General features: G+C 45.2%; 1 protein-coding gene across 6 annotated transcripts in view; it reads right to left on the bottom strand.

The window, feature by feature from the left end:
- The window catches only part of nphp4 (nephronophthisis 4), a 532,906-nt gene that overhangs the window by 339,762 nt on the left and 165,662 nt on the right, over window positions 1–27,482 (bottom strand). For all 6 annotated transcript variants that reach the window (XM_068017516.1, XM_068017513.1, XM_068017512.1 and 3 more), the window contains 2 exons: window positions 25,576–25,712; window positions 8,839–8,990 (listed from right to left, as the gene is read on the bottom strand). In XM_068017516.1, coding sequence (XP_067873617.1) covers window positions 8,839–8,990; window positions 25,576–25,712 — 289 coding nt within the window. The remainder of the gene's footprint in view (window positions 1–8,838; window positions 8,991–25,575; window positions 25,713–27,482) is intronic.

Raw genomic sequence — 27,482 nt, forward strand, 5'->3', positions numbered from 1 at the left:
AAGACAAGGCTGAAGCATTTGCATCCATCTTCAGCCAGAAGTGCCGAGTGTTGAAAATTTCCCAGGTACGTCATGTGCACAAAAAGGACAAATCCAACCCGGCCAATTACTGTCCTATTAGTCTACTCTCGATCTTCAGCAAAGTGATGGAAGAGGTCGTCGACAGTGCTACCAGGCGGCACTTGCTCAGCAGTAACCTGCTTACTGATGCTCAGTTTGGGTTCCGCCAGGGCCACTCAGCTCCTGACCTCATTATAGCCTTGGTCCAAACGTGGACAAAAGAGCTCAACTCCAGAGGTGAGGTGAGTGACTGCCCTTGACATCAAAGCTGCATTTGACCAAGTATGGCATCAAGGAGCCCTAGCAAAACTGGAGTCAATGGGAATCAGGGAAAGCCTCTCCACTGGTTGGAGTCATACCTAACACCAAGGAAGATGGTTGTGGTTGTCGGTGGTCAATCATCTGTCCTAGAACATCACTGCAGCAGTTCCTCGGGGTCTGTCCTGTGCCCGACCATCTTCAGCTGCCTCATCAATTACCTTCCCTCCATCATAAGTTCAGAAGTGGGGATGTTTGCTGATGATTGCACAATGCTCAGCACCATTCACGATTCCTCAGATACTGAAGCAGCCTATGTCCAGATGCAGCAAGACCTGGACAACATCCAGGCTTGGGTTGATAACTGGAAAATAACATTCGCAACACACAAGTACCATCTCAAACAAAAGAGAATCTAACCATCTCCCCTTGATGTTCAATGGCATTACCATCGTTGAATCCCCCACTATCAACAATACTCAAGAAGCTCGACACATTCCAGAACAAAGCAGCCCACTTGATTGGCACCCCATCTACCACCTTCAACATTCACTCCCTGCACCACCAACGCACAGTGGCAGCAGTGTGTACTATCTACAAGATGCATTGCAGCAACTCAACAAGGCACCTTCAACAGCACCTTCCAAAGCTGAGACCTTTATCACCTAGAAGGACATGGGAAGCAGATTCATAGGTACACCACCAGCTGCAAGTTCCCTGCCAAGCCACACACCATCCTGACTTGGAACTATATCACTATTCCTTCACTGTCACTGGGTCAAAATCCTGGAACTCCCTTTCTGAGAGCAGTGTTGGTGTACTCACACCCCAAGGACTGCAGCTGTTCAAGAAGAAAGCTCACCACCACCTTCTCAACGGCAATTAGGGATGGGTAATAAATGCCGGCCTAATCAACAATGCCCACATCCCATGAACGAATAAAAAAAAGTATAAGCACCTGTTAAACCTAGCTTGACACCATAGTGGAGTCAGAGTTCTCACGCTCATGCAAGGAGGAATTATGAACTATATAATTAACTTATGAAGCATACCCAGAACGGACATTTCTCCTAAAAAACAAGATGGTGTCAAGAAGTCAGGTGACCTTATCCTATACTGCCAATACACATAGAAACTACAAGAACCCTGAGACAATCTTCATGTCTGGACCAGCTGTGGAGAAGTCATTAAAATGTAAATGGCCTATTCTGTGTTAATGGCTACCTCACTTCAACTATTTGGGTTAACAATCACAAAGCAGAAATGGTGGAAGGGGTGGATTTGGTGGCGTGGGGTGTGACATAATTAGGCGAGAGGTGCTTTTTCAGTTCCCCAACAGTGGGATATTTTAGAGGAATTAAGTCAGCGGTGGGTTTGCAGCATTCTGGGGCTCCCCTAGTACGGTGGTGGATTGCAGTTTTGCATTCATTTAAACATGAATACTCATTACCATATGCATAGTTACAATTTAGTCCTACCTGCCTGATTAAGTGAACAACTAGTGCTGTTCTCATGCCACTTGGTTCACGATTGTTTCAACATGGTGTGCAGCAGTCGGATTTTTGCAGTTGAGTCTCTGTTCTGTGCTCTCCTCTCTTTAGCTCATCTGCTAAATAACGCCAGCATTGGAATGGATGTTTGCCTCCAGGCTTGGCATCAGCAAGGGTGAATCTTCTCAGGGGATGGCGGCAAAGGCATGGGCTACATGGAGGAGCAGGGGAGGGTAGTCGGGAAGGGAAGGGTGGGGAAGATCGGGTGCATGGAGGAGAAGCAGAAGGTAGTCAGGGACGGAAGGGGGGGCAATCGAGTGCATGGAGGAGAAGGGGAGTGTAGTCGGGGAGGGAACGGTAGGGCAATCAGGTGCAGCGAAGAGCGGGTGGAGGGGATGGAGTGGAGCGTCCAGGTGGTTGAGTGGTTGATGTTGATGGTGAAGCTGCATGTTGTCGGCTGCAGGGTGGTGGTTGGATTAGATCAGTACAGTGTGAAGATATTTGTCAAGGGCCGAAAGGGAAGGATGAGTGCTGTCAACGTTGGAGAGCTGTGGGGCAAACTGAAGGTATTGGCTAGCAGAGGGAATAGTCACAGTCAATGGGGGCAAATGGATTCTGTAGGGGGTGGTGAGGGGGAAGGGGGAAGGTCAAGACTAATGGGTGGGCATTCGACAACTTCATTTGGAGGGGAACAGGACTTGGCAACAACGGTCAGTTCGATGTGAGAAGTTTCAAGGGTATGCCGATAGTAACGGGAGTAGGAACGGGGGAAAGATGGCATTGATACATAGATGATTACACTGCGCATCGTAATGGGGGGGGGCTCAATGGTTACGGAGGGAAGGGTAACAGTAACATTGGCTGGGTCAAGGATGATGGGTTCAAGCTGGAAGGTTGCAGGAGGAGGTTGAAAGGTGGGGAAACTTGCCCTGAATTCCATGCGCACCATCTTCTCCAATGATAATGGGAACCACGTGGACACTCAAGGAGAGCAAGGAGAGTGGGAGGAGGCAAATGACAGTGGGTGTGCCTTCTACCTGGTTGCAATTTGAAGGCAGATATGAGGGAGCTGTTCATTGCCTCGATGTTCCAGCTCAGTGTCAACAGAGGGCTGAACCACCACGCTCTGCTTATTTATTTTTCAGAAAAGATACAACGACATGGGTCGCATACACCCAATTTGTCGAGGACCACGGGAAGAAGGTAAAGACTAAGGAGGGCTCTTCTCCCTCAACTCATGATGCCTGAGTGCCAGCAACAGGCAGAACAGGAAGGTGAGGATGCTCCAAATGATAACATCCAGGAACAGCATTACTGAAGACAGGCACTGGCATGTCATCGCATCCTCAGGACAAGGGCAAATTACCTACAAATGTCAGAGAGGAAATGACAGAGACCCCTAAGGATGACACGTGAAATGGTCACAAAAATTTGTAGGATCCTGCAGCATGATCTGCAGCCACTCGGCTTCGGTGGGAATCCCATGCCAGTTGCCCTCAAAGTGACTGCTGCACTCAATTTTTTTTTCAGCAGCTCCTTCCAGGGATCTATGGGTGACATATGTGGCATATCACAGTCTGCAACCCACAGGTGCATCAAAGAGGTGACCAGTGCCCTTTTCCAACATGCCAAATGATTTCATCTACTTACCTGTAAACAACGAACTGCTTTGCCTATGCTAGGACGAGGGAGCAGTACCACAGGACATGCTCGATGCCAATATCATCACCCTCTACAAAAACAAGGGTGACCACGGTGACGGCAACAACTACCATGGAAACTCCCTGCTCAGCATATTGGGGAAAGTCTTCGCTCGAGTCGCTTTAAACAGGCTCCAGAAGCTGACCGAGCGTGTCTACCCTGAGGCACAGTGTGGCATTCGAGCAGAGAGCTCCACCATTGACATGCTGTTCTCCCTTCGTCAGCTACAGGAGAAATGCTGCGAACAACAGGTGCCTCTCTATGTTGCTTTCATCGATCTCACCAAAGCCTTTGACCTCGTCAGCAGACGTGTCTCTTCAGACTACTAGAAAAGATCGGATGTCCACCAAAGCTACTAAGTATCATCACCTCATTCCATGACAATATGAAAGGCACAATTCAGCATAGCGGCACCTTATCAGACCCCTTTCCCACCCTGAGTGGCATGAAACAGGGCTGTGTTCTCGCACCCACACTGTTTGGGATCTTCTTCTCCCTGCTGCTTTCACATGCGTTCAAGTCTTCAGAAGAAGGAATTTTCCTCCACGCAAGATCAGGTGGCAGGTTGTTCAACCTTGCCCGTCTAAGAACGAAGACCAAAGTACGGAAAGTCCTCATCAGGGAACTCCTCTTTGCTGACAATGCTGCATTAACATCGCACATTGAAGAGTGTCTGCAGAGACTCATCGACAGGATTGCGACTGCCTGCAACGAATTTGGCCTAACAATCAGCCTCAAGAAAACGAACATCATGGGACAGGACGTCAGAAATGCTCCATCCATCAATATCGGCGACCACGCTCTGGAAGTGGTTCAAGAGTTCACCTACCTCGGCTCAACTATCACCAGTAACCTGTCTCTCGACACAGAAATCAACAAGCGCATGGGAAAGGCTTCCACTGCTATGTCCAGACTGGCCAAGAGAGTGCGGGTAAATGGCGCACTGACACGGAATACAAAAGTCCGAGTGTATCTAGCCTGTGTCCTCAGTACCTTGCTCTATGGCAGTGAGGCCTGGACAGCGTATGTCAGCCGAGAGCGACGTCTCAATTCATTCCATCTTCGCTGCCTCCGGAGAATCCTTGGCATCAGGTGGCAGGACCGTATCTCCAACACAGAAGTCCTCGAAGCGGCCAACATCCCCAGCTTATACACCCTACTGAGCCAGCAGCGCTTGAGATGGCTTGGCCATGTGAGCCGCATGGAAGATGGCAGGATCACCAAGGACACATTGTACAGCGAGCTCGCCACTGGTATCAGACCCATCGGCCGTCCATGTCTCCGCTTTAAAGACATCTGCAAACGCGACAGGAAATCCTGTGACATTGATCACAAGTCGTGGGAGTCAGTTGCCAGCGTTCGCCAGAGCTGGCGGGCAGCCATAAAGGCGAGGCTAAAGTGTGGCGAGTCGAAGAGACTTAGCAGTTGTCAGGAAAAAAGACAGAAGCGCAAGGGGAGAGCCAACTGTGTAACAGCACCGACAAACAATTCTATCTGCAGCACCTGTGGAAGAGTCTGTCACTCCAAAATTGGCCTTTATAGCCGCTCCAGGCGCTGCTCCACAAACCACTGACCACCTCCAGGCCCTTACCCATTGTCTCGCGAGACAAGGTGGCCAAAGAAGAAGACGACCTGTAAACAAGGACAACCAGGCAGCAAGGTCTGTGGCCTTCGGTGCCATCGCTGGGTTCCCTAGAGTGCAAGGACTGTACTCATGTGGTCATTAGAGCTCCCCGAGATCAGTTTGCTGTCTTTGTCAATTGCAAAGGTTTCCACTAAAAATGTGCAACACGTTTACGACCACAGGAGAAGAATCATGCATGTTTGCGCACATTTCCCAGGGAGCTGTCATGACTCATACATTTTGAGAAACTCCCAGCTGCCAGCAGTTTTCAAGGAACCAGCCGAAGTGGACGGCTGGATCCTGGTTGACAAGGGTTAGCCCTCTGTATATGATTGACGACACCAGTACATTATTCCCAAAGCGCTGTTCAAGAAATGCTGCACACGCATCCACCAACGCCATCATTGAACACACCATTGCTATGCTGAAAATGCAATTCCGTTGCCTTGACCGGTCTGGAGGGGCTCTTCAGTATGCACCACAGAGGGTGTCATGAATAATCGTTGTCTGATGTGGCTTGCACAACCTTGCAATTAGTCATGGCAACATTCTGCAGGCGGAGGAACAGGAGGAACACCAGTCCTCCTCACATGATGACGACTATGAAAATGATGAGGAGGAGGACAGCAATGCCAACAATGCTGTCATCGATATGAGGGCCATGGAGAGACATGCAAGGGACATCAGGGAGAACCTAATTTATGCATTTTTCAGCCTACAAGAAACCACATCATCAAGGAACGTTGGGAGGAGAAACATAACAATTCCCTACAGATATTCCCTTTTGTATGAGATCTTATTCATCTTTGCAATCTTAACAAAACATTGCTACACTTTCATGTGATTGGCATTTCAAATCATCTATGGGCAGCAAGCATTGCAAGCAGCTTTAAGTTATGACCATAGAAAACAAAAATAAGGAATGACAATATTGAAAAAAAGTTAATAATCATTAATTGGAAAACAGCCATCACTGAACAGTGGAAACGTTAACTCTGTTTTTCTCTCCACAGATGCTGCCTGACCTGCTCAGTATTTCCAGCATTTTCTGTTTTTATCCCCATTGTCTAACAATGGCCCCACCATTAGACACCAGTTATGAGGACAATGGTAAAGAGAAACCATGGTCACATGACAGAAACCAGTGCTCTGATAAGGAGTTTAATAAAAGTATATGCTAGGTTGACGAAGGCAGAGCCGGCGAGAAAGAGGGAGATTCCATCTGCTCCAGCAGCAGAAGAAGGACCATGCCTAGAACACAATCTTTAAGTTATCTGTAGACAGAGACTGAAAATGGCTTTGTGACTCTCTATCTGAGAAATTGTACTCGGGTTTTCGACACTGAAGTGTGACTGAGATACAACAAAGCGAAGTCTGCAACACAGTCACCCTCCTAAAATTTTCCAAGTTTTATCTTCAATGAACCAGGAAAAAGGAAAAACAGGCATACACCATTTTTAAACCTTCACCACCACTGCGCTCCCGCCCCTGGGGAAGAATACAAGGTTTACCGTGAACTCTTCTAATCGCTATCTTTTCTTGTGTGTGCGCATGCGCGTGTGTGTTGCCGTGTGTGTATCTCTGTATGCATGAGTGTGGGTGAAGTTACGACTATTTTCAGGTACTCTAATAAACATTCATCTTTCTTTAAACCTACGAGAAAACCTGTCATTTGTCTGTTTGTTGACCATTAAAATGGTCAGGGGAATAAACACATTTCTAATAAAAACGCTGTCTTCGGTCAGTTGAGAGGTGAAAAACAGAAACCATCCCTATCATTTCCCACGTGTCCTTAACATAGTTCACACAGATTAGAACCAAGTGCAGTGAACAGCTCCCTCAAAGGGATTTCATATCATTGCAATGTTGTTGTCAGTCCCTCAAAACGAGGATGACGCACTGCATTCTATGGCCAAATCAACACCCAATTCCAAAATGATACTACCCATTTTTACATTGATGTTCAACAGACACGGCAATGTGTTGTGAAGTATACCTAAATCTAAGCAGTATATCTACACCCTTAAATCAGCATTTTATATAAGACATGTATAGCCGAGGTTCCCTTTAAATTTCTGCACAGCTGCACAAGTAAATTACAGAAAGAAAATAAACTGTTCTACATTAGTGGAACACAGGTAACGGTGCATGGCACAGAAATATACAAACCAGTCTAACACCACTCAGTGCATATTCCACTGAAACAGATTGTTTATTCTGTACTTTTCCAAAAATGTATCTTTTGGCTGAATTGAATTATATCCATCCGAGGTAAATGTTCCGACATTAATTCAGTTACTTAGACTGTCACTCACTACCTTGTCTCAATCTACCCCAAGTCCCAACAATCAAACACAATCTGTATAGGCTTATTATTTAGCAAGGAAGTGTTATTCAACTTAGCGAGTGTCTTTCATCAAACATCTGTCTTCATGAGGTGACTAAGTCTCGCCCACCACCCCAGCATTTTGTTCTAATAAAAAAATGTAAGATCATTTTGAGAGACCATCTGCTGCCCAGGCTGACATCATTAGCTTCACACAGGCAATAAATCAAACCTGTGATCTTCTAGTTTCTACGGCTTCATGCTCTACTGACTAGTACTTTTAACATTCACAAATTTTGGCACCTTGGTGATGACAATTGTAAACATTTTAAGAGTATTGAACATCTATCTGGATATAAAAATCTTAGCAGCAAGATGAAAGATGGCATAGCATCTATGCCATCACAAGGACTGCAGCAGTTCAAGAAGGCAGTTCACCACCACTTTCTCAAGGCAATTAGGGATGGGCCATAAATGCTGGTCTTGCCATTGATGCCCACATCCCATGAATGAGTGCTTTTCTTTATTCAGTCAGTACAGTCAACACCCAGGTGAGTGTCCATAGATGCAAGATACAGCTCAAAATTCTCAGGAACAGGGAGATACAGATCATCGGCACCCTATGTAAATTTGCTCAACATTTGGAAGAAGATTCGAAACATAGCCAGAAAATCAGCGAATTAAAGATTCAAACCAAAATAGAAGGGATGAGGGAGATCATTTGGTATAAGAACTCCTTTAAGGGCATGTTTAAGTTTCTATTACAGAAAAGACTGATTATCGCACCATTAACGCAAAGCTCCAGCAATATATTAATTCATGCCAACAACCATCTGAGCATATTCACAATTTCATTAGCTTGTGAATTATGGATCTTTCACATTATGTTAAGGACTGCCATAACTCACTGTCACTTGTGAAATATCCTCCATCAACCTTATAGCAGTAACTGAACATACTTGTATCTTTTTCTGAGCTACCAGAAGCCAAACTAAAGTAGCTCAATGTGTAATCGTGGAGGAACAGCCCTGATAACTCCACTGATAAAGGCTCATTTATTCCTGCAGTAATTCACTTGCAGATTCAAGTTATCCTTCCTGAGGTCTGCCATACTGAGCTGACTCTAATTGATTTTCTGTAGATATCAAGATACACATGGTGATACATGAGAGAGCAGAATTAGAAACTCGAAAATAATCTTGAATTGAAAAGTTACGTGGAATTGTTCATGAATGTGGAAATTATGGATTAGATACTATCTCATCTTTCTCATCTTTTGTGACTTAACAATGGTGAATACATTTGAATGGAACCAGAGTAAAGGAGCCCATATATTTTATGCATGTAATATATTTTGCCTCATTTACAATGAACTTTACCTTTTGCAGGAGCTCACAGGTTTTCCTTGCACCATCCCAGGTATCAAAACCACCACCTGCGGCTTCTGAACATAACACCAGCCATTGTGAACACAAACATGCAGCCTCCGTTCTTGAACAACAACTGTGCTTCCATCAGCAACTTGGTCATTCTATGAGGAACACAAAAAAGTCTTCTGTACTCATTGTCAAACAAGGACAAAACGTAAAGCAAAATACTGCAGATGCTGCAAACCCAAAATAAAAGCAGAAAATACTGGAAAACATTCAGCAGGTCAGCCAGCACCTGTGGGGAGAAAAAGAGAATTAGCGTTTCAGGTCAATGACCTTTCATCAGAACAAAGCACTATTACTTTGCAATGTAGAAAATTATATCAACATTTCAGTGGCCTGTTGTAAGCACAGGTGCAATGCAAATTCAACCAAGCAATTCTAATACACCACACAAATTTGATCACAGGGCTGTTCTGTTCTTGAGTTGGCCAACCAATAAGCAGGGGCTATGAACAATAAAAATAATTTCCTCTAGTTTGCATACCAAACGTATATTAGTTTCCAGCATTTGTAATGAAAATGGATTTACCAACAGACAGGAAGATAAAATTAAAATTATAAAGTTAATTTTGTTTGGCCACCATTTGCTAGGGAAGTGCAAAGTAGTCTGGGAATGTCTCATCATGAATCAAGACACAAAATAAGTATTGTAAAAATGGACCAGGGTGAGGTATCACTGTGGGAGGAAGGATGTAAGGGAAAAAAATAAGTAGGAAACCACTGTAAAGGATCACATGGAAAAATAATTTGCAAGTTTTACATATTCTTCCCTGATCTCTCAAAAGAAAAGAGTATTCCTTTCAAATGTAGTATTTTCAAGATTGGTACCTTGCAGTACTGCGACTTTAACTGGATTCTACAACTACATATTCCTGGTACATGATTAAATGGTTAACCAGGTGATGCATTTACAGTCCATTCTGTAGACATTTTGTTCACAAAAACATCACACTTAAAATGCAGCTAACATTATAAAGCATTGAGATGAAAACTAAAGGTGCTGGATATCTGAAATAAAAAATTTGCATGTTATGTAACTCAAAGTGCTTCACTATTATAGACAAACACAGTTGCCAATCTGCACACAGCAGAGGTGCATAAACAGAAAATGAAATGAATGACCAATTAATATGTTTTTACTGGCATTGGATTGAGGGAGGAATTAAACTAAAAAACAGGACCTCACAGGTGATAATCTCAGGATTACTGCCCAAACCACATGTTAATTAACATAGAAATAGACAGATCAGGAAGATGAATCTGTGGCTGAAAGACTGGTGTGGGAAGGAGGGGTACTATTCCATGGGAGACTAGTACCAGTACTAGGGCAGGAAGGAGCTGTATGTACCACTAGGACAGGCTCCCCGTGAACTAGAAAGGGACCAGTGTGCCAGTCAAAAGGATAAATAGGGCTGTGGATAGAACTTTAAACAAGTAAGGTGAGGGGGAGTCGGGATTGGGGGGGTGGGGGGGGGGGGGGAAATCTAGTGAAAATAACAAAAAATGTCAGACCAAGGTAAAGAATGAGGGTATCAAATGGTCAGGGGATATACACAGTTATAGAAGATAAGTATAGGATGACTATTAAAAATGAAATGAGGGGAATAATTAATAAAAACAAATCAAGTTTCTCATACAGCACTATATACAGAATCTGAAACAAAATGGGGGGGAAATGGAGGCATTAATTCATAGCAAGGAGCAAGATGTAGAAGGAACAACGGAAACGTGGCTTAATAAAGAACAGGACTAGCAGTTAAATATTGTAGGACATAACATATTTACAAAGGATAAGGAAGGAAGAAGTAGGGTGGGGTAGCTATATTAATCAGAGATAACATAATGGCAGTAGGAAAAAGGGATATAGTTAACATTAATGGTAGAAGCAGAATCCATATGGATTGAGACAGGGATAAGAAGGGATTAATCACTTTAATAAAAGTTATAACTCAGGAGAAAGTTCTTCACCCAGAGTGTAGTTAGAATGTGGAAATTGTTACCATAAGGAGTAGTTGAAGCAAATAGCATAGATACATTTAAGGAGAAGCTAAATAAGCACATGAGGGAGAAAGGAATAGAAGTTTATGCTGATCGGGTTAGATAAAGTAAGGTGGGAGGACGTTCGTATGCAGCATAAACACCCAACACCAGTTGGGCTGAATGGCCTGTTTCTGTGCTGTACATTATATGTAATTTAACTAAGAAATCAACAGCCTACCTAATTGTGGAAGGGAAGTAGAGGAAGAAATATGTAGGCATATCTAGGAAATGAGTAAAAGGCAGAGAATAATAGTGATGAGAGATTTCAACTATCCCCAAATAAACTAGCAAGAAGAGATAGGGGTAAATGAAAGGGGAAAATGAAAGGGGAATGGAGTTTTTAAACAGTGTCTTCAGGACTCCTTTCTTACCCAGTACTGAAGAAGCCCAACAACAGAGGGTTCAGGACTGAAATGAGTAATGGGAAATGAACAAGAGCAGATAATAGAAGGAAGCACTGAGGAACATCTGGGCAATAGCTATCATATAAGATTCAAAGCAATGAATGAGAAAGACAGAAGACAAAGATGAAACCAATAGATTGGAAAAAAGCTAATTTTGACGGGGTGATAATGGAACAAGGGAAGGTGAACTGGAAAAGAAAAAGACATAAAACATAGGACTATGGAGGATACATGGCACAGAGCAGCAGTGGGAATTATTTTAAATGATCATTAGAGTTTAAGAGAAATATATTCTGCTAAGAAGCAGGAACTAACTAGCCAATAATGGCACAACATGGATGAGTGAAGAGTAAAATTGAAACTTAAGAAAAACGCATGCACTTGAAGCATGTAGACAACAAAGGAGAGGATGACAAAAGGAAACATGAAAAGATTAGGGAAAAAGTCAAAAAATCAATTAGGAAAGCAAGAAGAACTAAATGAACAGGTAATGACAAAGAAATGGCAGAAATATTAAGTAGTTACTTTGCCTCAGCATTTACCAGGCTTGGCTGATACCGGCAAATAACACTCATGTCACACAAGTGCAAGCAATGACCATCTCCCTTTGACAATCAAAGGGTTCCATCGTTTAATCCACCATCAACATCCTGGGGGCAACAGGTCAAAGGCTGGGTATTCTGCAGTGAGTAACTCACTTCTCGATTCCACAAAGCTTTTCCTCCACCTACAAGGCACAAGTCAGCAAGGTGATGGGAATGCTCTCCACTTGGATGAGTGCAGTATCAACAACACTAAAGAAGCTCAACACCATCCAGGCCAAAGCGGTCCACTTGATCAGCACCCTATCCACCACCTTCACTCCCTCCACCACTAGTGCACCATGGATGAAGTATGTACCATCTCCAAGATGGACTGCAGCAATTTACCAAGGCTTCTTCCACAGCATCTCCCAAAGCTATGGCCTCTACCACCTAGAAGGACAAGGGCAGCAGGCACCTGGGAACACCATCACCTGCAAGCTCCCCTCCAAGTCACACATCACCCTGACTTGGAAATATATCGCCGGGTGTAAATCCTGGAAGTCCCTACCTAACAGCATTATGAGTGTACCTATACCACACAACTGCAGTCATTCAAGAAGGCAGCTCACCATCACCTCCTCAAGGACAATTAGGAATGGACAATAAATGCTGGCTTTTCCAGTGATGCCCACATCCCTTGAATGAATAAATAGAAACCTCGCTCAACTGCAAGTGCAAAGAGAGTGGCCAAAGCTCACAATTGGTGGTAGGAAAGAGGAAGAACGTCTGCTCTGCAGTGGATGAAAGACAGACATCTGTAGGGAGGGTAAACAACTGCAAGAAAACCTTCTGGAAGGAATGTGAAATCCCTGCTTTGGTGGTGGTGGAAGGAGACTGTTGCTCTGGGAAGGAGTAAGAGAGGGAGAACCTGATGGGTATCCCATTCTGATGGGAATGAACAAAACGAGATACTGAAGAGAGAGATTGCATTGAAGAGAATGGGGTCAACAGATCATGTCTGAGGGCAGTACAAGCAATTCAATGGCAAGAAAAAAAGAAAATGAATCTCTGTAATAAGAGAGTGAGAGACTGACATTCTCTTGAGTGGCAGAGGAAGAATCAGGGACAGAGGCAGTCTGTTTGGAGGAAGATCTCACTCAAGAGACTCAGATATCCTATTTGGGGTGATGGGGAGAAAGATATGCTTTAACTCCTCACTCCCTCCTCCACAGTATCTAAGAGAGAAAGTGGGGCTGGATTTTGTTTGGCCCCCTGAGGTAGAGTCGGAGGCATGGGGGTATGGGCCTGCCGTCATTCCATCGCCAACCGATCTTCCTGGGGACGGGGTAGGCCAATGACGTCCTTCCTGCCCAGAGGCCAATTGAGGTAACACAAGGCGCCCTCCCTGCGGGCTTGGGCGAGGGTGGCGGGGGCGGGCGGGGGTTCCTCCGTTCCTCCTTCATGTGCCCACAGAGGACCCCCACCGGACTGGCCCCAGAGACCCTGCCTCACCTACTTCTGGTCTGGAGTTCCAGAACTGGACCTGGGTCCAAGGCCTCTGCAGTACCCTCTGATTGGTCAGCAGCTCTTGGAGGCAGGATCCCCATTTTTCAAGGGACAGGGATCTCAGCTCCTGAAACTTAGATTTAAAAAAGAATGGAGGATCGCTCCAGTGCAGCACAAAAAGGGAACCCCGCCTTTTTGGCTCTGCGCCGAAAGCCCCACTCTCAGCACAAAATCCATCCCTGGGAGTGCATAAATCTGCTCACCTGGCTATTGAGGTGCAGGGTCGGGGGAGATGGGGGAAGAAAGAGACACCTTGTTGAGTATTAGAACATTAGAACATTAGAACATTACAGCGCAGTACAGGCCCTTCGGCCCTCGATGTTGCGCCGACCTGTGAAACCATCTGACCAACACTATTCCATTTTCATCCATATGTCTATCCAATGACGACTTAAATGCCCTTAAAGTTGGCGAGTCTACTACTGCTGCAGGCAGGGCGTTCCACGCCCCTACTACTCTCCGAGTAAAGAAACTACCTCTGACATCTGTCCTATATCTATCACCCCTCAACTTAAAGCTATGTCCCCTCGTGTTTGCCATCACCATCCGAGGAAAAAGACTCTCACTATCCACCCTATCTAACCCTCTGATTATCTTGTATGTCTCTATTAAGTCACCTCTCCTCCTCCTTCTCTCCAACGAAAACAACCTCAAGTCCCTCAGCCTTTCCTCGTAAGACCTTCCCTCCATACCAGGCAACATCCTAGTAAATCTCCTCTGCACCCTTTCCATAGCTTCCACATCCTTCCTATAATGCGGTGACCAGAACTGCATGCAATACTCCAGGTGCGGTCTCAGAGTATGTTGAAAAGAAAGAGGCAAGCCTGAGAGAGACAGAGTGAGAGACCCTTTTCTAGATGGGGGGGAGTGTGTGAGAAACCAAAATCTTGTTCAGGTCAATTGAGGAGATAGAGAGAACTTGTTGGAAGGAGAAGAAAGGAATACCATGCTTTGTCCCCTTACCTAAGCAGAGATATACTTGCATTGGAAGCAGCTCAGAGAAGGTTCACTAGGCTGATTCCTGCAATAAAGGGGTTGTTGCATGAGGAAAGGTTGAGCAGGTTAAGCCTATACTCACCGGAGTTTAGAAGACTGAGGGGTGATCTTACTGAAACATTTAAGATTCTGAGGGGGGTTTGACAGGGTAGATGCCGAGAGGATGTTTCACCTCATGAGGGAATCTGGAACTAGAGTGCAGAGTTTTAAAATAAGAGCTCTCCCATTTAAAACAGAGATGAGGAGGAATTTCTTCTCCCAGAGGGTCGGTAATCTTTGAAATTCTCTTCCCCAGAGAGCAGTAGAGGCTGGCTCTTTGAATATATTCAAGGCTGAGTTCGACAGATTTTTGATCTACAAGTGAGTCAAGGGTTATGGGGAACTGGCAGGAAGTGGAGTTAAGGCCACAATCAGATCAGCCATGATCTTATAAGAACATAAGAAATAGGAGCAGGAGTAGGGCCCTCAAACCTGCCCCGCCATTCAATTAGATCATGGCTGATCTGTCCCAGGTCTCAACTCCTCTTTTGGACCTGTTCCGCATAACCCTCGACTCCCCGAGAATTCAAAAATCTATCTGCCTCCTCTTTAAATACATTTAGTGACCTAGCCTCCACAACTCTGAGGTTAAGAATTCCAGAGATTCACCACCCTCTGAGAGAAGAAATTCCTTTGCATCTCAGTTTTAAATGTGTGCCCCCTTATTCTGTAACTATGTCCCCTAGTTCGAGATTTCCCCACCAGTGGAAACATATTCTCAACATCTACCAGGTCAAGCCCCCTTAGAATTTTATATGTTTCAATAAGATCACCTCTCATTCTTCTAAACTCCAATGAATAAAGGCCTAACCTGTTTAGCCGTTCTTGATAAGACAACACCTTCATCCCAGGAATCAGCCGAGTGAACTTCATTATTGAATGGCGGAGCAGGTTCAAGGGGCTGAATGGCTTACCTTTGTTTCTATTTCTTACAATCTTATGTTCTTAGACTGAGAGAACCTTTCGAGGAGTATCTACTGAGAATGAGACCCCTTGAATGGGGAGAGGAAGAGAGGGAGAGACAGACACCTTCTTAAACAAAGGGGGCAGATAGGGAGAGAAGTATTGAAGGAAGGAAGAATAAAAAAGCATATTATCTAAGTGGTGAGAGATTGCAGAGCTCTGAGATGCAGAGGGATCTGGGTGTCCTAGTACATGAATCGCAAAAGGTTAGTATGCAGGTACAGCATGTAATTAGGAATGCTAATAGAATGTTATCATTTATCGTGAGGGGAATTGAATACAAAAGTAGGGAGGTTATGCTTCAGCTAGACAGGGCATTGGTGAGACCACATCTGGAGTACTGTGCACAGTACTGGTCTCCTTATTTAAGGAAGGATGTAAATACGTTGGAGGCAGTGCAGAGAAGGTTTACTAGACTAATACCTGGAATGAGTGGGCTGTCTTACGCGGAAAGGTTGGACAGGCTAGGCTTTATCTGCTGGAATTTAGAAAAGTAAGAGGCGACTTGATTGAAACATATAAGATCCTGAGGGGTCTTGACAGAGTGGATGTGGAAAGGATGTTTCCCCTTGTGGGAGAATCTCAAACAAGGGTCTCTGTTTAAAAATAAGGGGTCGCCCATTTAAGACAGAGATGAGGTAGTAGGTATCGGAGGTAGGTGGAAATGTGGAGTAATCAGTTCGGCCATCAATTTATTGAATGGCGGAGCAGGCCTACTCCTGCTCCTAATTCGTATGCTCGTATTGCAGGATTGCTGGAAAAGTAGACCATGTTACAGGGGGATAGGTATTTTTAATTATAAAGTTTCTTCCCAGTCACTCAATCATGTGTGTCAGTCCGTGAGGGCAGGACCATGGGAGCAGGTAGAGATGGGACCAGAGTCAGGTATAGGGATCCCTAGTCCAGGCAGAGGTTCCTGGTCCAATATCATGCAGGTAAGAAAGGATTTGAGACTGGGCAGCATGGCCTGTACAGCATGTGACTGGGGATGTGCTGTGCATCAAAAGACCATCGAAGCAGATGATGCTTCAGAGCTGAGTGTTAAAACATTTATATTTGAACTTCTTAAAACTAATACTCCTGCTGTGAAGCAGAATGGTCTCTAGACCCCAGCTCCAGTTATTCAAAGAGAAAATACAAAAAAGTACCATGCATCGGAAATGAATACTAGGTCGTAACCTTATCTCAAGGTTGATCTGACTGTTATAAGCCAGTCAAGCTTTACTCTTATGATTTACAATTTCATCTAAATCCTGAATGAGATTTGAGCTCACTAATCACTCCCAAGTATATACTTTTCTCTCTCGAAGTCATATATAAATATGATACTTGCACATTTTTATTATCTTTCTTTATGGTGTTTCTCATGTTACAAGAGGGAGCAGAATGTATTTTTAAAGCAACTTATGCAATGGTTAAGAATGTCTTACCTAGGTGGTTAAATAATACAAACTAGCTTCTCTAGCCAATTATCTAAATATCTTTGATTTATTAATTTTCAATTAAGTTCTATAAAATTTACTATCACAAGCTCAGTCACAACATTCAGCACAGATCACGACAAACTGTGACTAATTATGAGTGGTCCTTTGAGTTTTCATTTCATTAACAGCACATTCCCTCTATCCTACTTGCCTTGAAATGAATAATTCATGCGATGCTACACACATTATTAATATATGAAACATCTTGTTAAGTCTCCAGGCTGTTAAGCAAATGCTTCACCCAAATACAAACTTGGGAAAAGCAACTTGTCTGTGTCTGTGGTATGTTATAACCGAGATGGGAGGAGTGCACTGTTTTTTTCTAGTCCCACTTCTCCGCAGGCCACAACATCTATTTTAAAAATGTTTACCCAGTTACCAATTTGGTCAATGATATACTCTACTCTTTATCCCAGAATAAAATACACCAACAAAAAATGGGCGCACCTTCATAACAGATATGACAACAGCCGCTAATGCACATCAACAGTGTCATGATTTGAAAGGTACATCATTGCATGAAGCTCATGAACTATTCACGTATTCATCAGAAAACAGTGTTTTATTAAACTAACAACATAAAATCTTCAAACTTTAAAAATGGCAGGGATGCAGCAAAATATATTACCTTTGAAATAACTAAATGGAGTATTCAGTATGGCTGGCTTTTAAATGTTGACATTACTAAGAATATGTTGACTGCTCCAGTCAACACTGCATCTCTTTTACATACATTGGGCTGAATTTTACTGGCCCCCACACCGCAATCCACGGCGTCGTGGATAACATTCTATTAGCATTCCTAATTACGTGCTGTACCTGCATACTAACCTTTTGCGATTCATGTACTAGGACACCCAGATCCCTCTGCATCTCAGAGCTCTGCAATCTCTCACCACTTAGAAAATTCTGCGGAGAGAGGCCCGCTTCAACCTGCGATGTCGCGAAGGGCCAGCAGCAGGGAGATCTCAGTGCCGCCACCCCACCCCCCCCCGCCCCACCGCCGCACGGCAGCGGCACCACAATTAGAATATGCTAAACGGTATTCACCTCTGCAGATTATGCAGCCCGCCGCCTCTCCGTGGACACCTCCAGATTTTTTTTGCTGAATGGGCGGCCATCACATGCCGTCCCGTTCACATTGGAAAAGCCGGCGGGTCATCAGAGGCAGAAGTTGTTGCCAGCGAAGGCAAGTTCTGCTATTCAGCGGTCTCACTCTGCATTCTTAAAGGGAGGAAGGAGGAGGGGATATTCAGGGGTCTCACTCTGCATACTGGAAGGGAGGAGGGAGGGGGTCTGGGATTACTAGAGGGAAAGCTCTGCAGGCATGAAGGGAGGTACTGTGTACCTTCTCTCTGTAAACAGTGTCTTTCTTTGGCCTCCTTATCTCGAGAGACAATGGGTAAGCGCCTGGAAGTGGTCAGTGGTGTGTGGGGCAGCGCCTGGAGTGACTATAAAGGCCAATTCCAGAGTGACAGGCTCTTCCACAGGTGCTGCAGAAAAATTTGATTGTCGGGGCTGTTACACAGTTGGCTCTTCCCTTGCGCCTCTGTCTTTTTTCCTGCCAACTGCTAAGTCTCTTCGACTCGCCACACTTTAGCCCCGCCTTTATGGCTGTCCGCCAGCTCTGGCGAACGCTGGCAACTGACTCCCACGACTTGTGATCAATGTCACAGGATTTCATGTCGCGTTTGCAGACGTCTTTAAAGCGGAGACATGGACGGCCGATGGGTCGGATACCAGTGGCGAGCTGGTATCTTTGTGTCTTTGGGGATCCTGCCATCTTCCATGCGGCTCACATGGCCAAGCCATCTCAAGTGCCGTTGACTCAGTAGTGTGTATAAGCTGGGGATGTTGGCCGCCTCGAGGACTTCTGTTTTGGAGATACGGTCCTGCCACCTGATGCCAAGTATTTTCCGGAGGCAGCGAAGATGGAATGAATTGAGACGTCGCTCTTGGCTGACATACGTTGTCCAGGCCTCGCGGCCATACAGCAAGGTACTGAGGACACCGGCTTGATACACTCGGACTTTTGTATTCCGTGTCAGTGCGCCATTTTCCCACGCTCTCTTGTATGCTCTGTGTTTATTCATGTTTACGAAGGAACAATGGCTTTTTAGTCACCCAGTGTGTGGGAAGGGTGCCAGAAAGGGTAGGAGCATTAAGGTTGTATGGATGGTGGGGGCAATTGATTCAGCTGGTAGGATCTTGATGTGGTCATGCTGTGCCACTCAGTGTTGGCCAAAATGGGCAATGCCATGGCACGCCACGTAGTTGATCCATGAAAGCAGCTGATGTACCCGTCAACACCAATCCCAGCTCTGTTAGGAACCTCTGAATACATGAAGGGTTCAATTTTATTTATCACATGGAAATAAGTATGGCTCATCCTACATTGTGCGATTCTCTGCTACTGAGGATCCATATGCGCCAGAGGCAAAATCAACTGGCAGATGTTATCCATTTAGAAGCCCCCGGTCGTGAGCAGCAGCCCCCAAGGGGAACTCATCATTACGATTGCCATGCATCTACAGGCCCTACATGACATGCCATCGGATGTCAGAGCATCAATGTCAGAGGCGATTGCGCATGTAGAGTGGGTGGTGACACGTCTCTGTGCCCTGCTCAAAGATGACCTGCAGTCCATGGGCTTCGGCAGACATCCTATGCCTTTTGTCCTCATTGTGGTAGTGGTTCTCAAGCCTGTCACCTATGCAGCTTTTCAGGGGCCCACCAGAGACCTTTGTGGGGTCACACAGTCAGCAGTGCACCGCTGCATCAGGGAGGTTATCGATGCCCTGCACCGGAGGGCCAGTGAGTATGTCTGCTTCAGGACGGACCCTCACTGCCAGGTCCAGAGGGCCATCGGTTTCAGCACCATTGCCAGAGAACCACAGGTTGTAATGTTCATAGATTGCACTCATGTGGCCATTAGGCCTCCCGCCAGGCTACCACCTGCAGACATCACCAAAAAAGGAATCCTTTCAATTTAGGTGAAGCTGGTATGTGATCACCGCAGATGCTTCATGCAAATCTGTGACTGCTTCTCAGGCAGCTGTCATGACACCTGGGACCTGCACCAGTCCCAGCTGCCACCGCTACTCACTGAACTGGCTCAGATGGAGGGATGGCTTCTTGGAGATGAGGGCTATCCTTTGCAGACATGGCTCCCGACACCAGTGAGAGACCCCACCACTCCTGAAGAGGAGAGATACAACGTCAGCCACTGAGCTGTAAGAGCTGGCTGAAAGAGCGTTTCCAATGCCTGGATGGATAGGGCGATGCCCTGTACTATGGGCCGAAAAGGCCAGCTCCTTTCTTTGCTGCTCTGCACAACTATGCACACAATAGGAGCCGGGCCTGGCATGATGAGGAGAGCCATCAACAGGATTCCTCCTCGGACTATGAGAACTCTGAGGACCTACAACATGAAAGACACATGGGAGGGCAGATGGCACCCAGGCTCTGCACGCAGTGCGAGCAGTGAGCTAGGCATGTAAGGCAGTTGCTTATCAGACAAAGGTTGTCTGCTACATAGAAACCAACAAGAGCTCTGCAAGCCGCACATCACCCTCACTCACCTGCTGTGCACCAGTTCACATCTTCAGCAGCCCTGTGTTAACCATTATAGGCAGCAGCTGATTTAGCCAATGTCCGTGTCACTGCATCCGTGGAGACGTTCATGAGTAATGGTGGCATAGCAATGATGTCATTGCATACATTGGCTCTCCTGAAGGGCCAACGGTGCAAAGGGATGTGACATTGGCGCTACATGTTGGTACACATCATCCACACAGAGAAAAGGACACACATGCTGGTGAGGAACATTTAATGAAAGATGTATTTACATGGCTGTGACACCTATGCATTCCCATTGTGTCAGGTGTTCTCTGTAAACCTCTGTAATACCTTTTATGGTCTATTTAAGTCTCCCGTCCTGGAATATACAAAATTAAGATTATTCACCCAGGTGCGGCATGCCTACAAGGAGGAATGTTACACCTGAGTGGAAGAGGAGGATCGCAACTTCACAGGACACTGGGACACAGCAGAGTAAGTATGTGGCAGCAAAGCAGAATGTGCTGGGGTAACTCAGCAGGTCAGGCAGCATCTGTGGAGAGAGAAGCAGAGTTCAATTTCAGGTCTGTGAACTTGGACAAGTTAACTCTGCTTCTCTCTCCACAGATGCTGCCTGACCTGCTGGATTTCTGCAGGACTTTCTGCTTTGCTGCCATATTGACAGCAGCCCCACTCTTCAGCAGTCAGGTAAGCATTCTTTGACAGCTGTCAGGAAGCAGGTGCTGGGGTGCTTAAAATGGGGCCCCAGCACCTGCTACACAGCTGTCAAAAGGTCTCTCACTGCACCAAATGTCCTGCTTCTCCTAATTTAATATGGGGAGGGCGGCTCGGTGCCGTGATGCTAATGAGCCCCCGCGCGTAATATCACTGGGGCTCTACGTCAGCAGCTAAATGCGGGCACCCCGCTGAGTTTAAAGGGTGCCACCGCACAACACGGCGCCTGAATAAAATTCAGCCCCTTATCTATGGAGTAAATTTAACAATGATAATGTGAACTTTGCTTTAGGTTCATGGCAGAAGAAAGCAGCTGTGTAAGCACTCTCACATTTAAAGGGAAAAAAGGAAAAAACCTTCATAAGCAAGTCAGCCTGTTAGTTTAAGTTGGTAAGTAACCCTGAAGATAAATACTTTGAATAATAAGTACTCGCTGATATATCTGTAGTATCATCCAATCTGAAGGGCTCCGACATGGAACCCTATGAGTACATTCGGTAGGGTCAGAGGGCTCCAGTGGTACAGCCAATGGAATCCCCTTGAAATGCTTTGGCTTCCGAGCATCAGTGCCAGTGTGTGCGCTGTGTTCAAAACAATCAAAAAAAAAGTTTCTCTTACTCTGTCATCAAACATCAATGTCAGATCCAGTCTGACTCATATTTAATGGCTGCTGGTCAATGGTATCTTTTCCCCCTTAGACCTCCAGCAGCCCCTGCCCCCAAACCAAACTTCATCTCCCGTCTGTTGACCAGCTCCCACTTACCACCATTTCAGGCAGGCAGCTGACTGTTCACATGCTGTTGAGACCCAGAGGTTAAAATACTCCTGGCCTCAAAATCAGGGCAGCAAGCATGTTTTGTATTCGTCCTGCCCCTGTTCATAGCCTACTAGAAGTTAAAACTTACAAGGACAACAGTCTACCTAATGATATTAAACAGAAGCCCCCCCACTTCCAACCCCGCCAAAAAGTTTGCATTTTAGTATAATGCTAAATTGTATGGATTATGGTCTCTACCCACCTCCCCACACCTCCAAATCAACCGCCAATAGATTAACACAGAGATATGGTCAATTTTATTGCCTGCTGAGTATTAGATACTCTTTGCATAAGATCTGAACCTGACTAAGCTGCAACCTGCCATTTCAAGATTCTTCTTTGACATTCCACCACATCTGCCCCCATGCCCCCACACCCGCCCCCGATTCCCCCACACCCGCCCCCGATTCCCCCACACCTTTTTTTTATTCTTTCCATGGGATGTGGGCATCACTGGCAAGGCCAGCATTTGTTGCCCTTCCCTACTTGCCCTTGAACTCAGTGGCTTTCTAGGCCATTTCAGAGGGCAGATAAGAATCAACCATATTGCTGTGGGTCTGGAGTCACATGTAGGCCAGGCCAGGTAAGGACAGCAGATTTCCTTTCCTGAAGGACATTAGTGAACCAGATGGGTTTTTACGACAATTGACGACAGCTTCACGGCACCATTACTGAGACTAGCTTTCAATTCCAAATTTTTAATAATTTGAATTTCAGTCTTTAACAATAGAAGCACAATATAATACCATTAAATTTTGGTATTATGTTCAGCTTTTACCAGAAGGAGGAAGGCAATGCTTCATATAAACAGATCAGAACAGTTCTGATGAAATAAAAACAAGAAATGCTGGAATCAATCAGCGGGTCTGGCAGCATCTGTGGAAAGAGAAGCAGAGTTTACGTTTCGGGTCAGTGACCCTTCATCGGAGTGATTCCAGCATTTCTTGTTTTTATTTTAGTTCTGATGAAACGTTGGCTGGAATTTTATGTTGGACGGGAGGCCCCGCCCACCGGCCAAAGAGTCAGGGGCAAGCCCGCCTCCACCAGGACTGGGCAGCCACGCTGGGATTTTACTCTCCCCAGGCCCTTAATTGACCTTGGGCAGAACTTCCACCTCTCTGAGATGGGATGTCCCGCCTAAAGGTGCTGCGGTCAATCAGCGAGCCAGCAGCTTTCAGTCCCAGCAGTGCCACCGGGAGTGGTGGCTACTGCTGGGACTGCACCCAGCCAAAGGCAGTAAGACGGACAACAGCCCTGGAGAGAAGGTACGTTTTTGGAGCCTCGCCGGGGACAATCGTACGGGCCCCAGCAAGACAATGGGGGTTGGTGGGAAGTGTTGTACAGTGGGGGTGGTTGGGCCGTAGGGAAGCCCTCCATGGGGCACAGGGTGCCCAATCAGGAGGGCTCCATTCCCAGCCCACAAGATGACCGCCAATTTGTACCTGGCAGCATTCTGGGGGCCTTTGCCACCCATTAATTGGCCACTTAAGGGTCTTGATTGGCCTAGGGCGGGTGGGCCATTTCTTGTCGCCGCTGCCCCACGTAAAATTGCAGTGGAGGTGGGAAGGTGTAGGGAACGGCAGCATCCACCTCCTACTCAATGTTATGCCCCCCCCACCCCGTCACCAGCCTGCTCCAGTGGGGGGGGCTGGAAAATTCCAGTGGTTACATTTGTTTTTCTCTCTCTACAGATGTTGCCAGACCTGATGAGTTTTTCCAACATTTTCAGTTTTTATTTCAGATTTCCAGCATCTGCACTATTTTGCTTTTGTACTCATGCTAATTATATCTATTTTGTCCCAAAAAAGCACCATTATTGGCACCAATGGGAATCTCCTTTTCTGAGGTGTTTGGAAAAAGAGGGCCAAATGTGGAATGCAGGTCAGGTTGCACAGGGAGGTACTCTTGCTCTGCTTGTCAGCACTCACTCACCCTCAGCTGCAGACAGAGGTGAACATGACTTGCCTTGGTAGACAATTAGTACATGCAGAAACTCCTAAACCCAAAAGATGCTGGCACAGCAGATCTGACTGCAGCACTGAAATATGTGAATGCCTGAATAGCTATAATGTTGAATGCTTTCTCAGAAGCATCCCACTCAGAGTACATCATGCTACTGCAAAAAGGACGGCATGCCATGATCAACAGCCAGAATACCCCGACTAATAACACCTGCGAGGCTAACACCAACAATAATTGCAGTCCCTCGCAGGGTGACCTGTCGTCGCAAGCTCTCTGTAACTCTCACGCAGCATAGGGGCCTCCAGTCATTGGCAACATGAAACAGAGCATCATTTTCTTGCGGGCATACTGCAATGCTGACCTAGGATGTGGTGCAATGGAGCAGCAAGGACAGCCACCCTCCTTCCTAGCTCCTCATGCATTACTACCTCCCACTTCAGCACTCATCAAACTGAGGGTCCAGCACTGGGTTACACTGTAATTTCATGACTGCAGACTCATGTCAACAAACCAAGGCTTCTTTCCATTTGATTTTTGTCGGTTTCTTTTTATCTCTCCCTCTTCTGCCTTGGTAAAGGCTGCCATTGGATTTAAATGCCCACTGAGCTTTTCCTAAACTATAGGGATTGTTCAACAGACCAACAGCATTGCAGCACCTTGAATCAGCACTACAATGCACCATCCCATGTAGTAGTATGATTAGGGTTTATGCCTGACTGCAATGTTATCAGTGGGCGTACCAAGAAGATCTAGCACTTTTGACTATGGAGGGAATGAACATCAAAATCACCCTGGGTTCTTTCTGAGTAGCTTTTATTGTAGTAGCTAGAGGCCCAAAGGGAAGTTGGCTGTCCATCCTATTTTAAAAAGGGCATCTAATCTTCATTTTTAAATCTTTGTTTCAGATGTAAATGCCAATAAAATCACCAGGAAAATGACGAAGTAGTTACTAAGCCTTCATAATATTGTCTGTTGTTCCTGGAGTTCAAAAATGCACCCTGAGGAAACAGCTGGTTTCCAGTTAGAGAGAGAGATAGAGAGCTGCTGTGTGATAAATGAGGTAGGTATTGAAACATGGCTAATTGATAGATTCAAAGTTGCCTCAAGTTATACAACATTTGTGGCCCCTCAGCCAATACAAACCTTACTGTGCAAGAAAATGAAATTGAAGAGAAGTTCATTGAAGCACCCTGCACTATTATCTGTCCATCTTAATTCAGATCCCATTTACAGATAGGTTCAATAAATCCTCGAAGCCAATCATCAGCATTACTTAACAAAAGATATTTTTTAAAGGATGTAATGTTATGACAAGCACATATTGCAACAGCACTCAACATACAAGTCAACACGTGACTAATGCAGTTTGCATCAAGCAAAGCAGCAGTTCACTCCACGATTTCTGGCTTTTGCTATGAACTGATAGTTTTCACCCTGCATGTTATTCTGAGAATGCATCTATAACCTTCGCCCCACTTGGCTGTAGCAAACTGTCATTGGGAGCAGCAATGAAGAGAGAAAGTGAAGGATGAAAATGATAATAAAGTAGTCCAAAGCAAGCAATTTTCAAAAGATTAACCACAGCTCTCCCATACCTTAAGTAGTCTGTCTACATTAAGCAATTCCACCAGCTCCTCTTCAAATTTCTCCAGTGTTGGGTACAGTTGAAGGGACAGCTTGTCCAAGGAACATGTTATGGTCTTCATTAAATTAGGTTTCTTCAAAGCATTACCTTCAATCAAAATACAAATTGTTTTGTTACAATCAAACCAAGGGCCTGCCTCCATTGCCCACGTGGCCATTAATCTTTTGGGGTTAGAGCAAGACTTCAACACCGAAATAAATAATGTAAAAGCCATTCAGTGTGATCACTAAGTGAACTCACATTTTGATTCCTGTAACTGAATGTTACCATTTAATCAAAGTAGCTGTTTTGTGCCAAACACATTTTGTATCACCATTCCAGGACTGTTTTCCTTTGCTTCAAATTTTTTATTTTGAATTTGTGTACATTATGTACCATCAATCTGTGTGACATTCACCTAGTAATTGATATATTTCTTAGAGTAAGCACATCCACAATGTCTACAACAGTGTTAGTGCAACCTAAAAGCTCTGTATTTTTTCAAAATTATTCAGCATTAAGAAAATCTAAATGACTACACTAATGGATGATTACACCTAGCAGTTTCTAATGTCCAGCAGTACTTTTTGATTTTTGTTAAAAAGACTATTTATGAAATAACGAGAACTGTTTAATCAACAGCTTCCTCTGTCCCTGATTCAACCGCTGTTCCCATCCTATCAAACTACATACTTACTATTAACCTCTGGATGAATTGTATCAGCAGTTTTGGTTCCCAGCTAACCTCCATGCCACTGCCCTGGACTCCATCAAGCCCTCAGGCTATCATTGCAAGCCTAGCATGAAGATTCTAATCCCCAGTGTCCCACTGACCCCAAGGTCAGCATTCATTCCCAGATTCTCTTCTGCGCTAAAGCCATCTTCAAAATATTGCCTACCTCCATACCTGACCTCACCACTCCTAAAACCCTGGTCCATGCCTTCATCATCTCAGATGCTTAAATACCTTCCTTGCTGGACTCACTGCCTCCATTCTTTATACAGTCATAGTCATTATAGCACAGAAGGAAGCCAGTCAGCCATCGAGTCCACACAAGCTCTCTGTAGAGCAATCCAGTCAGTCCTACTCCCACACTCTTTTCACAATAGCCCTGCAAGTTGATTTCCCTGAAGTGTCCATCCAGTTTCCTTTTGAAATCATTGACCATCTCCACTTCCACCACCCTCATAGGCAGCAAGTTGTAGGTCATTACCACTCGCTGCGTAAAAAGGTTCTTCCCCACAACGCCCCAGAGCTCTTGCCCAAATTTTTAAATCTATGTCCCCTAGTCTTTTTACAATCAGCTATCAGGAACAGCTTTCTTTGGTCAACAATATCTAAACCGGTCATAATCTTGTCCATCTCTATCAAATTTCCCCTCAATCTCTTTTGCTCCAAGGAGAGCAATCCCAGATTCTCCAACCAAACCTTGTAGCTAAAATCCCTCATCCCCGGAACAATTCTGCTAAATCCTCTCAAGGACTTTCACATCCTTCCTAAAGTGTGGTGACAAGAACTGGATAAACTACAAGTCCAAAATGCTGCAGCCCTAGTTCTCTATTGCAAAAAAACCAACACACCTATCCTCAGCAGGCTGCATTGGCTTGCTGTATCCAAACTAATTTGACTATAAGATCCTTGCCCTCATGCTCAAACCCCTCTATGGGGTACCCTAATTCTCCAGCTATATGGCACTGCACACAAGCTACAATTTTACTCATTCTCCACTCCCTCCGCCCCATCAATGACAGACATTTCTTTTCCCGTTGTTCTCTATTCCTCTGAGACTCTCTTCCAAAATCCTTCCACTTCATTACCTCCCTGCCTGCTATCAAAAGCCTCCTTAAAATCTCAACTTTGACACTATCTTTGCTTCC

This window comes from Heterodontus francisci, chromosome 37 (assembly GCF_036365525.1).
Source record: "Heterodontus francisci isolate sHetFra1 chromosome 37, sHetFra1.hap1, whole genome shotgun sequence".
In the NCBI taxonomy this organism is placed as follows: Eukaryota; Metazoa; Chordata; class Chondrichthyes; order Heterodontiformes; family Heterodontidae; genus Heterodontus; species Heterodontus francisci.